The sequence below is a fragment of the Rhinolophus sinicus genome, chromosome 17 (genome assembly GCF_057876585.1).
Source record: "Rhinolophus sinicus isolate RSI-liver-muscle chromosome 17, RSI-T2T, whole genome shotgun sequence".
Lineage (NCBI taxonomy): Eukaryota > Metazoa > Chordata > Mammalia > Chiroptera > Rhinolophidae > Rhinolophus > Rhinolophus sinicus.
In genome coordinates this window covers 10,512,384-10,526,514 of record NC_142517.1, presented here as the reverse complement: position 1 = coordinate 10,526,514, position 14,131 = coordinate 10,512,384, and the positions used below count along the sequence as shown (strand labels likewise).

Genomic DNA, 14,131 nt, shown 5'->3' with positions numbered 1-14,131 from the left:
CCTCATGGTGCAAAAGCAACAGTGAGTAGAAGTGCCGATGCCTTAGCAGGAATCCAGGCACCAAACTGTATGAGCAGTCAATACAGTTGTCACTGTCATGCACCTGCACTTTAAAAAATGCCATTTCACCCAAGAATATCCTTGATGAAGCAGCAAACATTATTAATTTTATCAAAGTTCAATCCTTAAATCACATCTTTTTGATACTCTGTGATGAATGGGAAAGACACACAAAGCACGTCTGCTGCATACTGAAGTATAAATGGTTGTTTTCACGGAGTAGCACTTGACAGTTTTAAGTTGAGAGCTAAACTGCTACTTTTTTCATGGGATACAATTTTTACTTTAAAGAACTAATGACAGACAGACATGGTTATTCAGACTTAGGTTATTTTGGCAAACTTTTTTTGGACCAATCCTGTCTTTTCAAGGGAAACAACCAACAGTATTTTATTTCTAATAATAAAATTTGAGTTTGTAAGCAAAAATGAGAATTTTGAAAAACTTGTATCTGCTGTGATCTTGACAGCTTCCAAATACTTAAAAGAACTTGCTGATGAGATCAGTGATGATAGTAACCAATGATATTTTGATACTGTATAATGAAATGTGTCAAAATTTGGAAGATCTACATAACTCAGTGAACTAATATTTTCCAAATGACCAATACATGAGGTTTCAAAATCATGCAAGAATAAAAGATAGACCAGTAAATTTCAATATAATAGAGTACAAAAAGTTCACTGCTATGGTTTTAGATTCCATATTGCAACTAATCTTTAAGAAACTACTATTTGTTGAGTTTTGGTGTAATGTCAGAGAAGAAATTATCTGAAAAGTCTATTAAAATATTTCCATTTCTAACTACATATGTATGTGGTTTTCTTCATATACTTCAACCAAAACAACATATTAAAACAGACTAATGCAAAAGTAGATGTGAGAATCCAGCTGTCTTAAGCTAGATATGAAAGAGATTTGCAAAACTATAAAACAATGTCATACTTCTCGGTAAATTTTTGTTTAGGAAAATAGTTACTTTTCAGGGGAAAAAAAAGCATTCTTTATGGTGCAGAAAAGTGTTCTTTATGTTAACACATAAAGGGCTTATTATTGTTATTTTTAAATTGATTAAATGTTTAAAATTTTTCATTTTTAATTCCTAATGTGATAAATATTGAGAGAGAACCCATATAAACAAAAGTTCTTTAAGACTTTCAATATTTGTAAGAGTGTAGTGAAACCAAAGTTTGAGCACTGATATTTGACAGTTTAAAGAGGACCTTCACATATATTATTGCAATCTCTCTTTGTAACAACTACTTATTTATCTGCCCTCCATGTCCCGGAACTAGAAATTTTTTCATGTGTCACCTCTCTGGCTTACCTTGCGTTCACAATGTTTCCAGCATTCAGCTCTACCATTTCTTCAAAACCAATTGCAAATATATCCGTTGGCTTACTTCTTTTATCTACAATTAAGCATCCAAAGAAGACTTTTAAAACATAGCCTTAGATAGATGGCACCTTTCCCTCGTCCCCTCCCCACCCTGTGTCAACACAACTAAGATCAACACCAGATCTCACAAAAATCCACTTTTGTGTTTTAATTTTCACCAAATTCAAATTAATGGCAAAAAACCCATGAGTGGGACAAAACTAATTTAAATTTACTTTCTATTCAGGTATCTTAAGTTTGCTTCTTTAAGACTATTATTCTAGAAGATCCTTAAGGCCTTTCAGAAATCATTTTGAAAGAATTCTTGCCAAAGTTTGTACCATGGACAACACAGAAACAAGCCACTTTTAAAAGGCTAAAGTAAATAAAAATTGGAGAGGTAAACGGAATCTTCAGAAAAGGCACAAACAATAAAGTGGTTGAAAAACCCTTTCAAATTAGAGAACAGTTGGGAGGGATTTTTCACATTCACATTTGAAAACCACAGGCTTGATCTTTTTGCTATTTCGTAGGTGGAAGAAATCCAGGAAAACCAGAAGAGATTCAGTGGTTAAAACACCCCCTCTATTCTAGCCATCAGCGCTCTCACAGCTGACTACGACTAAACGAGAATAGAAGCTGCTTGAGATACACCGACCAGCGGTACTTTGGGTGGCCTAAATATTCAGAAATGAGGATAAATAGCTAGAAAGAGGCTATAAATACTATGAACTAATACCGAGAAATAAAAAAATAAAAATAAAAATATTTATTGACTGCTGTTGTAGGCAATGCTTACTATATATCATGGCATTAAATTTCCACACAAACACCTTATAAGACAAATTATTTTTGCCTGTTATTTACAGACGGGAAACTGAGGCTCTAAAGAACTAAGCCATTTGCCCAAGTTCACACATAAAATGCAGTGTGGCACAAAGACTCTGGAACCAAACTGCCTGAATTCAAGTCGTGGCTTTGCCACTACCAGCTCCATGACCTTGGGCGGCTCACTTCCCTTACTATGTTTCAGTTTCCTCATCTGTGAAATTGGAATAATAGTATAGTAATAGTGTCTATGTAGTAGGTCTGTTATAAGGATTAAACGAACAAGTATGAAGTACTTATAACTGTAGTGTTAGCTATTTATTACTATTATAACTAGTACTACTACTGCTAGTACAACTTCAAGTTGGTTCAATGTAAAATGTGAAAAGGGGCATGTTAATAAACGTTTGGGGAAAACCTCAGGGTTTAAGATGTGATGATTAAAGATAACTAAAAAAAAGTAAAATGTGTATCTCACAAGTTTCCTGCACACACCACCTTCATACATAATACTTGGTAAATGTGTACCATTTTAAAAAGGAAGTTAAAGTTGACTTTAAAAACGGAAGCAGACTGGAATTCATGATTCTAAGCAAAATCTTAATAAAAGTATCCTCATTTTAATGTTTGGTTTTGGCTATTAATAGCATGGTGGCAGAGTATCCAAACTGAATGACAGCCAAGTTAAATACTGTTAAGTTATGAAGTAACAACAAAAGTTACAAGTTTTGTAAGACTACTTATGATCCACCCTGAATATTTCTTATCTTAGCAACTAAACTGAGGACTACATTTGAAAAATGGCACACACTAGATTTGAAAAATGAAACTCAAATGACCAATTACAAAATAAGCTTGCTTTGTGTCAGGTTAAAAGAATAAAAACAGAACTAATTTTTCTTACATGTGTGGTTGCCTCTAAAGATATCTATTTATGTATGGATCCTACTTACTGAGAATCGAATTTCAAAGGAAGAAATATTTTACCTTTTTTTAAATAAAGTATAAAATAAAGACGTAGGAATAAAAACAAATGTAAATTTTTAATAGATTTGGTCTATAAAATGTTGGCCTTCAAATTTATAAATTGAAGCTTTTTTACAAAGCAATGTATATTGTGAAGTGCTACATTGTTTTCTAGATTAATAAATCAATCAGGATTTATTAATGAAACCTATATTATCAAAAACCAACCTTGAAACTCCTGGATGCCAGCTAACTTGGGTGCATCAAGAAGCCAGTCGGTGAGTGTCTGATTCTTAAAAGCTATACTGCGAAACTGTTTCCCACCGTTCACATTCCAGGTTCCAACACATACTCGGATTTTCTTGGGCTTTGAATACTTGTAGAAATTCTCACACATGCTCTTTAGTACTTTAGAAGAGGCTAATCAAAACAAAACACAACAGAATTTTAGCTGCATTAAACCACTGATTAAAATTGATTTCATAACTGTGAGATGTCTGGAAAGTACAATTATCATAATCACAAACAAGCATAAGATACATGCAGAGGAACAAAAAGAGATCAGCCTTGAACATAAAGCCCAGCACGACGCAATTAAGCAACACAATTTAAAAAAAAAAAATTCAACCACGTTAACTACAATAACCAAAGTAAGAAAAGCTATTACAAAATTATTGTAGCAACATAAAACATGCAGAACAAACAGTTGCTTCAATGAAATGCTACGTTGTTTTACAATGTACAAAATTAGAGATGGAACACTTTAAGGAATACAGCGATTGACTCTCATGTAACTTTCATTCAAAGGCTGGTAAAAATACATGTTTTATTTCTCCCCAAACAAAAACATTTAAGAACATTTCCATTTAAGATTCTAGCTATTGACAGGTGGTTTGATGAATTATGGCTCCTCACAAAATGTGTATTCATTATGGATGACAATGAGATGTCGGAAAATGAAGTCACTGATAAATGCTTCCCATCTCTCTCAGAGTGGAAGCCAAGGCCTTAACTGTCTACAAGGCCCTACACGATTTGCCTTGCCTTTCTGCCCTCACCTGCCCCCCATTCCCTGTTCACCCACTGCTCAGCCATTGGCCTCCCTGCTGTTTCACAAGGAGCCAGGCGTGTTCCCATCCAGGGGCCTTTGCACTGGCTGCTTCCACTGCCTGCACCACCCTTTCCTCACTCCCTTTGGATCTTTACTTTCCAGGGAAGCTTTTCCTGACCATCTTATTAAAATCTGCATTCTGTCCCTTACCTTCCATATCCTCTCCTTGAATTGTTTTTCTCTATAGCATTTATCACCATTTACAAATACAAACTATGTATTTTATTTATTTACCCTGTAACTATGTGTCTCCTCTCATAAAAATGAAAGCTCCACAAGGGCAGAAACATTGGTCTACTTTGTTAACTGTAGTATCTTAGTGACCAGGAGTGCCTGGTACATAGTAAGTGACCAATAAATAATTGTTAAATGAACGAATGTTCGATACATTTTGGATCCTCAACCTCTTGTTCTGCATATTTTTTGACTACCACCTTCCGTGTTTCCCCAAAAATAAGACCTAGCCGCATCATCAGCTCTAATGTGTCTTTTGGAGCAAAAATTAATATAAGACCTGGTCTTGTATTGTATTATATGTTATATAAGACCCAGTCTTATATTATAGTAAAATAAGACCGGGTCTTGTATTAATTTTTGCTCCAAAAGACGCATTAGAGCTGGTTGTCTGGCTAGATCTTATTTTTGGAGAAACACAGTATCTTTCTTTCTTCTAAACAACACCTGATTTTGCTTAAATTAAATTATGGCACTTAAAGTGGATGGAACTTTAAGAGGACTTTCATTTAAAAATAGAACATGCACTTAACTGGCAGTTAACTGGAAAGAGGAAAAGAAACTCAAAATGATCCTCGCCTTTCACCACATGACCTTATTTTATTATGGTACTACTTATTTTATGACACCAAGATACAGCACTTTTGTCAGAGAATGAAAATAAAAAAGGCAAGTAGCATCTTGGTACCATCTGTGATCCTAGAGGCAGACATGCAGATTTTCAGCCCTCTTCCTATTTGATTTGATTGCTTGTATAGAGGTGTCGGGAGAAATGAAAGCAGATTATTTGTTTTGGCACGTTGGTGTAGCTAACTGAAAGCTGGCTGTACCTAGATAAAGAATCACTGGTGTTTATAACTGGAGTCATTGCCATTGTTACTGCTATGAAAATAGCTTCTCTAATCCTTCCTATATCAAAACACAAGTTCTATAATGATTTAACAGCTTAAAATAATCAGCAAGACAAATAACGAATTGTGTGAAAAAAAAACATGTTGCCACGTTGTGTGAACGAAGTCAGTTTACAAATGGAATAAAACTTTTTTTAAAAATCCTAGCTTTTTCTTAACTGGTTGGTCCATAACATGCAGAAAGAAAGGAGTGTATGTTCAAACAGATGTCCATCCCTAAACACCATGTATCATTTCAGAAAATGGATTTCATTATGTAACTCAAACTATATGAAGTGCTTGCTCTCTTCCTACATTCTTCTCAAAAAAATAACCAATAGTTTCTCAAAACATTCAGAACAATAACTAAGCAAAACAAATCTTAAGTGATATCAAATCTAAAGTGAAGGGAAGAAAAGATGTCTTTTCCCATTACATTTCCGGCAAGAGATTAGCTTTTGTTCCCTTCGCCACAGATTCATGTTTAAAGACCAGATCACAAACTTTGTCCAGAAAATGAAGGCAGGAGATATCTAAGAATAGGAAAGGCAAGAAAATAATGACCTTTAGGTCTTACACACTTAGCTCTTCTAACTTTGTTAGCAATCCTGATGCTTTGTAAAAGATTTTAGATCATATTTTAGTGCAGGTCTTATAGTTACAGAGACGATTTCATCCACAGCATGAGAACATGAGTCAATGCTGTCATGCAGGGTGCCAGGCGGGGTCTCAGCTCCCGCTCCCCGCACCAGAACGCAGGATATGGTGTCATGTGGGAGACTCTGCTCGCTGCGCCATGTGTCATGCAGGGAGGCCTGCGGGGTCTCTGCTCCCGCTCCCCATACAAGAACGCAGGATATGGTGAGGCCAAAAAGGAACACCCAGGGAGCCATAAGTAGGGGAGTCATATCACTATATTCTCGCTGGCGGCATCCGCCTCTCTGCAATCCGCTCTTGTTAGCTCAGCCACCATCTTCTTGCTAGCCCCCATTTTCTGCTAGCATAGCCACAACAGTTATATTAGTGGCCAATGGCTCACTGGTTACAGCTGACGGCCAACTAGCCACAGATGATGGCCATCCACTCCTAGTTGATGGCCATTTACTACCTGAGCCAACACCTTTCTATGTGAGGCTGAGAGCTTGGAAACTGCTTTCTGGGGCTCTGTCCCCACAAATGCCTTTTCCACTATGTGTGAGAAACACTGCTGAGTAGTCATGTCATAGACAGTACTCTAAAATTCATCCACAGTAGTCATATCTGGGTTTTTCCATCAGTGCATTAAGAGTCAAATATACCATTAATGTTTGTTCATTGAATTATAAGAGTGAAATTAAAACTAGGTGAGCTATACTTAATTGGAATTAAGCATTTGCTTCAGGATGACAAAGAGCATTGCATATTTTCTTCTAAATGAAGTGACTTAGTTTTCTCAAACTTAATTTTTTTTTCTCAGATCAAAACAGGTTTCAACTTATGCTGTTAGAATCTGAGGGAAAAATAAGAGAAAGTTTCCATTTATATGGCTTAATTTATTTACAATACCAACTTTAGAGAAATAAAGAAAAAGCTGCTTTTATTTATAGATTGATTTTCTATACTGTACCTGACTGTAATGTCTGTTCAGAAACTATGGATGCATTAAGAAGAAAACAAAGAATCATTAGTAAAACATCAAGTTACAGTTAAAATCTAGAGTGTTAAGACAAAACATTCTAAATGGTCTCATTTCTTTCTTTTGAGTCAATTTGATGACTTTGTTTTTTTTTTTTTTTTTGGCTATAGGACACCAAAGATTAAAAATAAATGACAATAGCTGATGCAAACATTCTGCATCTAGGAAAAATCCTACAGTGACTCAGTGATGTCGGAGTTACACAATCGGAAGGTCTTAGGCCTGCTTTTCAGGCTGCTCCTATAGGTGTGTATGTGTATGTGCTCGTATATGCACACACGTGAGGGAGACTATGAATCTGAACATATAAGAGGCGGAGGATATTGAGCATATGAAAGATACTGTCCTAATGTACATCTGTTAGGATTCTTTCTGGGACTCACCAGTTGATAAGTACAATCAGTTTAGTTATAACAAAACAAATGAATTCCAAAAAAACCATGCTTTGCAAAATTGTGCAAATTCCCACAGCCACAGGGAAAACGGGATTAGGGCAAAACAATCAAAATAATCAAAAACTTTAGGCAGTGACATACCAAAAAAGTAAGGAACCCAGTAAAAACAATAGCATAGTTTTACACATGTTAAATAGTTAAGAAGTGTACGAATACTCCTTAGATACGGCACTTCATCTTGAAAAAGACCTGAAGTTTGCTTGTGGAAATAGGCTGCAAGAGGGCTGCAGCTTGTGAGTAATTGTGAGTGATGGAAGAAGGATTCTCTGAAATTGGATGGAAAGTGGCAACACCAGCTGTGGATGGGTATGGCTTATAACACACCTGGTGAACTGAGGCAGCGAGATGTTTGACGTGTGTGCATATGTGTTATGTCTGTGTTGTTTATTTCTATTCATCTCAGTTCTGCTGGTGCAGTTCTCTGTGTTTACCTAGTGTTACTGCCGGCGAAATCGGAAACTAATGTAGAAACTCATGCAGAACTGGCATTATGCTCAAAATGTTCCCTAATATATCATCCATGTTGGAACAAATTCCCATTCTGAGAACAAGTGTTATAGCAGAACTGACTACTTTTTTTAAGGCATATTTCACACGTATAGTAAAATGTGCAGGAAACTAAAAAACTGATGATGAGTTCGGGAATTCTTAGGTCCCTCACTTCTTTTCTTTCCTTCAGTGCTTACTTGCAATTGTTGCTCATTAATACCTTCACATCAAAGTAGGCACAGGTGGAAAGAGGTGACATGATGCAAATCAGTAAGTCTCTACTGTTGGAAAACAGAAAGCCTGAAGGTAAAAGCAGTTGCTAAGACCAGGTTTTGTTTTTCAGAGCTCTCCTAGGTCTCAGTCCCCTAACTTTCTTCCAGAGCCCTGAGGAGCTGACTATAATTAACTACATTCAGCACCATTCAGAATTCTGAAAGAATCCAGGAGAACCTATTTGACCAAGTAATTATCCAAGAGTACATTACTTGATGAGGAACAAGTTCTCCTAATTGAATAGGAAAAATTGAAAGATTTGGTTTGGAGATAACAGAAGACATAAAAATGCTGAAAAGTTAAAATAGAAATAATATGGACTAAGGAAGTCTAATTTATTAAGTTCCACAATGACTGTTGCGTTTTTCCATGATGCTGCTTAATATATGTTCACTGATATAAGCTCAAATTCTTTTGATTTTAATAAAAGACAGTGAAAGATAAAAGCCATCCTGAAAACCATACATTTATGTCAAATATTAAAATTGAGAATAACAGTGTCCAATAATAAGCAATATTTTAAATTATTAATATGATTTAATATTTATTCAATAGCAATGAAAACGTAAGACCAAGTTATAGAAAACTTTTGGGGTGGTGATTAGCAAAATAATCAATACAGGTATTGGTTTTTTCAATAAAGCATTTGTTTTCTACATAATTAGGATACCGAATGCTCTACTAGCTGAATTTTCTATGATATCCTGCCTTATATAAAGTTAGCAATACTTAAACTATTCACCCTCTAAATCATAATCTATAAAAGACAACATGCATGGGCTTCAGTTTATGGCTTAATACTACTGATGACATAAACATTTTGAAAGAGATAAACTTCCTTTGCAGAAGGCAATTTTGAAAAATTACATTGATAGAATATCCTTCCAAAATTATTTTAATCAACTCAATCTAAAAATTATTTATGTAAGTTTACATTCACCTCTTGAACTTTTAGAAGGAATAACATAAAGTAAAATATAAAGTACACATACCTCGCAAACTTCCAGTTGTTAAAAGTGCTCGAGCTTTGTCAGCTAAATCACTATTTAGTGTATTTCCCAGGAGTAAAATGTCAATGGCCTCTTGCTTGGAGCTGTCAAAGAAGTTATTTTGAATTGTTCTAGTAACAGAACGAGCGCCATCTTTTAACTTTCCAGCCTGTCGTGGGGAAAAGGAGCATGTACTTTCATTCTAAATATTGTTATTTTTACCCAGTAGGTATTCTGAAACTTCAAGTTTTATATAATCTTACTGTAATATAAATGACCTAATCATTCTATTTTGAATATCTAATTATCACATTAAATGGCTCAAAATGTCACTGTTTCTTTTCCTCGTTGGGATAACAGCTTTGCACAAAGAGATGGGAAAAAGCTCAGTGTCTCAACTGCACCCACTAATGATATTTAGAGCACTAAATCTTTTTAATTGTTTACTATAAAGAAAATAAACTGGAGCGCAAGGCTAATACCAGCACGGGCCAGGGAGCTGTGTCCTACACAACTACACTGAGAAACAACATGAACCGGAGTTTCAAGGAGGCTGAACCGGAGAGGGAGGGGGAGGCGGAAGAAAAGGCTGAGGGGGGGGGGGGGGGTGGAAGAAAATAAACTGAAGTGTACTTAAAACAAGGAAATAACTTACATCGTAACTTTCAGACTTTGGGGATGGAATGGGTGAGGAGACGCAAGGGAGATAAAGGAGGATACACTGCATTTATACACTCTTAGAAAAACTTCAAAGTACATTTAATGGTAGAAAAATAAAATTGAAATTGTTCATAAATTACATTAGCTAAAGCTATAACTGAACATAAAAATGATGGTCTAGTCTAAAAAGAAAATTATAATTACAGTTCATAAATAAATAATACATGTATACTATAGTCTGTATATTTTAAGTCATTTTACTGCCTTTGTAAATATAAATAATAAAAATAATAAATTTAGGCTAATTCCTAGAGTGAGAGAGTTTACTTTAATTTTCAATGAACATATATTTACTTAGGCATGTTAGTTACTGTGAAGATTTATTCTGATCTTACAGATTTTGATGATAGTTTAAAAAAAAAACTTTTGCCTTTTAGAAAATAACTTTGGTTTGCAATATATAATTTTTGTTTGTTAAAAAAATAACAAGAATTTGAGGCTTAAAATGTTATTCCCTTCCATATGATACCACACACAAATAACATTATTTGAAGACACTCACCATTCACATTATCAGGCAATTAATCAAAAGGAACCCAGAGAAAGGAGAAGAAAGAACAGTTCAGATGTTAGATTTTAGTTCAATACGGACTAGTATATTAAAGTAAAATTTATATCTATCAGGTTAGATAAAAGACCACTGAAAATATAAGTAACGTCTGTACATATATTAGTCACTGCAGAAACAAAAAGGCAAAAGAACATAAAAGAATATTTTAAGGAATAGTTGTAGGGAATCAGGTTTTAATAGCAAGAATTATGTTCTTTATTTAAAAGGAATAAATGAAAGTTTAATAATTTCAGGTTTTTAAAAGGAGGAACCATTTAAGAAGAAAATAATTGTAGATGTCAATACCTATTATTTTTATGAGTTGAACAAAAGGAACTTTTGCAGGTAAGGCCAATACCTCTGGACACAGAGGACGAGGCAGATTTGGAAGTCGAAAGAAGACTTAGAGATGATGAATGGCCTTTAAAGAATTTCAGGGGCTATACTGAAGAGGCTGAAGGAGAACCATAAAAGTGGTAAATGTTCTTGTTTCTATTCCTGAAGTAATTTGAGGAATTGTAGAGATTTAAAATGTTATTAATAAATTCAACTTAAAAAGTCAACATTGTATATAAAATAATGAAAACTATCTCAAGCACGCTTCCAAGGTCCCTCAATAAGGGCCAAACACTAGAGTGGAACATAGTTTGTAGGTAAACCAGCAATTATAAAGTAATGATGAGGCACAGAATTATAATTAAGTCCGTATCTCACACTTTTGCACATTTTGAAAGCCTCCTTTTCAAGGTAAGTTAAGTAAAATAATAAAAACTTAAAAATCAAGACCTAATCATGTTGGGTTCACAGGAGGTGTTGCATAAATTGTTCACTGATTTATTCATCCATCCAGCGTTTGTCACACGTCTCTTAAATGATAGGTACTGGGGAGTGCTGGGGACACAGAGCCAAATGAGATAGGACCCTTTGTGGGGAAGACTATGGTTTTAAAAAAAACATTCATAATCAAAATAAATATAAAAAGTAAAACAAATATGCAAGGGAAAAATCATGAAAAAAAATGTAAGCAATACATGCATAGGCCTAGTGGATTACTATTAGGTGTCATACACACAAAGCCCCCCAAACCAGGGAAATAACTATCTTCAATCATTAGTGCCACTATAGAAGGAAGAGTTAAAGAGGAATAAAAGCATGATAAGAGAATTCTAAAACAGATACCTAAAAGAAACCCTATTAATTTGAAAATAGACCATTTAGAGGCTGTATCAAGAGAGGAAAAAGCGGATCTTTTATGACAGACCAACATTTACCTTAGCCTTTCCTTCCAGAGCCCCAGTTCCGGCATATATCTTACTGATTGAATCACCATTCACAGACCACATTGACCGAAAAACTTCTTGAAAGCGAGTCACCAACTGAGGCTTTTCAGCCAAGCCAAGAGCTTCCAACTGTTTAGCGAGCATCTAAAACAGCAAAAGAGAAACTTTTATAAGTATATTAATACCTTCATTATGAGGTGAATTTTTAAGAACTACCAGAAGCACACCAAAAATCTGTAGTTATAGGACCAGGTGGGACTGGATTCTGAAAACATAGAGTTTACTAGGTTGTGTTATTTCCCACCATTTCAATTTTTAAAGTAAATACCACATCAATGAAACTTATAAGCAACTTAATTCTCCTGTGTAGTAAGAAGAACATCTTTCTGGTTAAATGATAAAATAATCTTATTAAAATATCCCTATAAATCATACTCGTTTACCTTGTTCACCTAAAAGAACTAATTATTCAACAGCATGCATGAGAGCAGAAATATTATTTACCTAATTAATCTAAATATATATAAAAATAACTAAGTTTCTTCAATTTTTGGACTTGGTTCTACAAGTGTGGGTAATTAAGGTCAGAAGATTATGAGGAAAAACAAGCTGCTCTTAAATCGTCACAAAAATAAAGACTAAGCCATATTGCTGGATAAAGTCATGCAGTTTTTTATGACTAACATCTACGTTGGTAATGTGTATAAAGGAGAACTAGAGGGAACACAGCACACAAGGAACACAGGACCTTTGGGCACCACAACTCCTACATCACATGTAACAATAAAAGTGTTTAGAAAAGCCACTCATCTTTACTTGGAATGAATTTTAGCTTTGAAATCTGGCCAAGTCAAAGAAATGCACAATCCTGATCTAGTCTGTTTCTCTTATCTGGAATCCAGTCATATTCTATGCCTTGAAGTTTTACTTAACTTCTTCCCATTTGTTTTCTTTTATCTATAATACGGAGATTACCCATAATTCTAGAAGGATCAAAACTAAAATAATATTTTTAAAAACCCTAACCTGGGTTTATATGAATACCTAGCGACTTATTCCAGAGCTGTTCTTCGCTAGCATGGCGAAAGAACACAGCAAAATAAGCTCCAGAATCCTTTTTATCATTTAGACCTCTCCAAGGACCTGGGCAAAACTGGTTTTGTTTACTTTACCAGTAAATATGGTAAGCAGTTAACCAATTTTTATACAAGGGAGTATTCCCACACCTAACTACCAACAGTGGATATGCAGCTAAGTCATATTCTGAAAAGTAACACCTGTTATATTTTTAATGAAGACTATGAAGCATTTCAATAAGCTTACTCTCAGATTCTAAGTAAATGCATTCAACCACTTAAAAACAGAACTAGAAACAAACCTAATTAAGCCATGTGATCAACTCTAAATGCCTGTTTTTACTTTTCTTGTCTCTGTCATATTTTCTAAATAAATTATGATGTTGCACTTCAATGACAGATTTCAAAAAAGGCAAAACAGTAAAATTTATTTAGTTACTTGAAAAATACATTTCTGTAGCAGACAATTCTATACACTGTACTTTCATTTTTGAGATAGAAAGAACCTCAGCTGCAGAGTAACTAATTAACCAATAGTCTGGCCAAATTTAAGATCATTAACCAGAGGAACTAAGAACACGTTATTTAGTATTCCTGTTTTCATAGCATTTGAGAACTGTGCAAAGTTCCTATGGAATTAAATGAAGACTCACCGCAGCCTATGACCCTAACTGTTGTTGCATAATAGAAAGACTTAGAGAGCTCTGCATTGTTACAGTTTGCCTAATAGTTGAGACTGTGTTTACATTAGACTGAGTTTCATGGATAAGTGGTAAAGAAAAAAACTTGTTTAAACAAAACCTCTGTGAGAGAAGCTGAACCTCATTCATTTTCATTCTTACTAACAATGGCATTTTCATCTGATCTTTTTTTTTATACCTACTGATTTGAAAATGTCACATAAACTGCATTAGTTACAGGCTCTGTCAAAACATACTCCTATAGAATTGTACATGTAAAAACAGATCCTCCCTAATTCCGAAGAGACTTTTAAGTCAACACAGAGAATGAAGGCCAAATACATACATATACATACATATACATATACATATACATATATTTACTTCTTCCAAAAGACAGGAAAAAGAGGCAATTACTGGCATAGTATAAATAGCAGGGATTTTTTTTAGGGAAAATTAAGGAACAACAGAAGGAAA

The 14,131-nt window shown here is 34.6% G+C and overlaps 1 protein-coding gene across 20 annotated transcripts in view; it reads right to left on the bottom strand.

Moving 5' to 3' along the window:
• The window catches only part of SYNJ1 (synaptojanin 1), an 82,471-nt gene that overhangs the window by 32,960 nt on the left and 35,380 nt on the right, over window positions 1-14,131 (bottom strand). For 8 of the 20 annotated variants that reach the window (XM_019730197.3, XM_019730194.3, XM_019730187.3 and 5 more), the window contains exons 11-15: window positions 11,890-12,042; window positions 9,352-9,517; window positions 7,074-7,097; window positions 3,461-3,652; window positions 1,388-1,472 (exon numbers count right to left, since the gene is read on the bottom strand). In XM_019730197.3, coding sequence (XP_019585756.2) covers window positions 1,388-1,472; window positions 3,461-3,652; window positions 7,074-7,097; window positions 9,352-9,517; window positions 11,890-12,042 — 620 coding nt within the window. The remainder of the gene's footprint in view (window positions 1-1,387; window positions 1,473-3,460; window positions 3,653-7,073; window positions 7,098-9,351; window positions 9,518-11,889; window positions 12,043-14,131) is intronic. The other 12 variants (XM_019730199.3, XM_019730200.3, XM_019730183.3 and 9 more) reach the window with 2 other exon arrangements.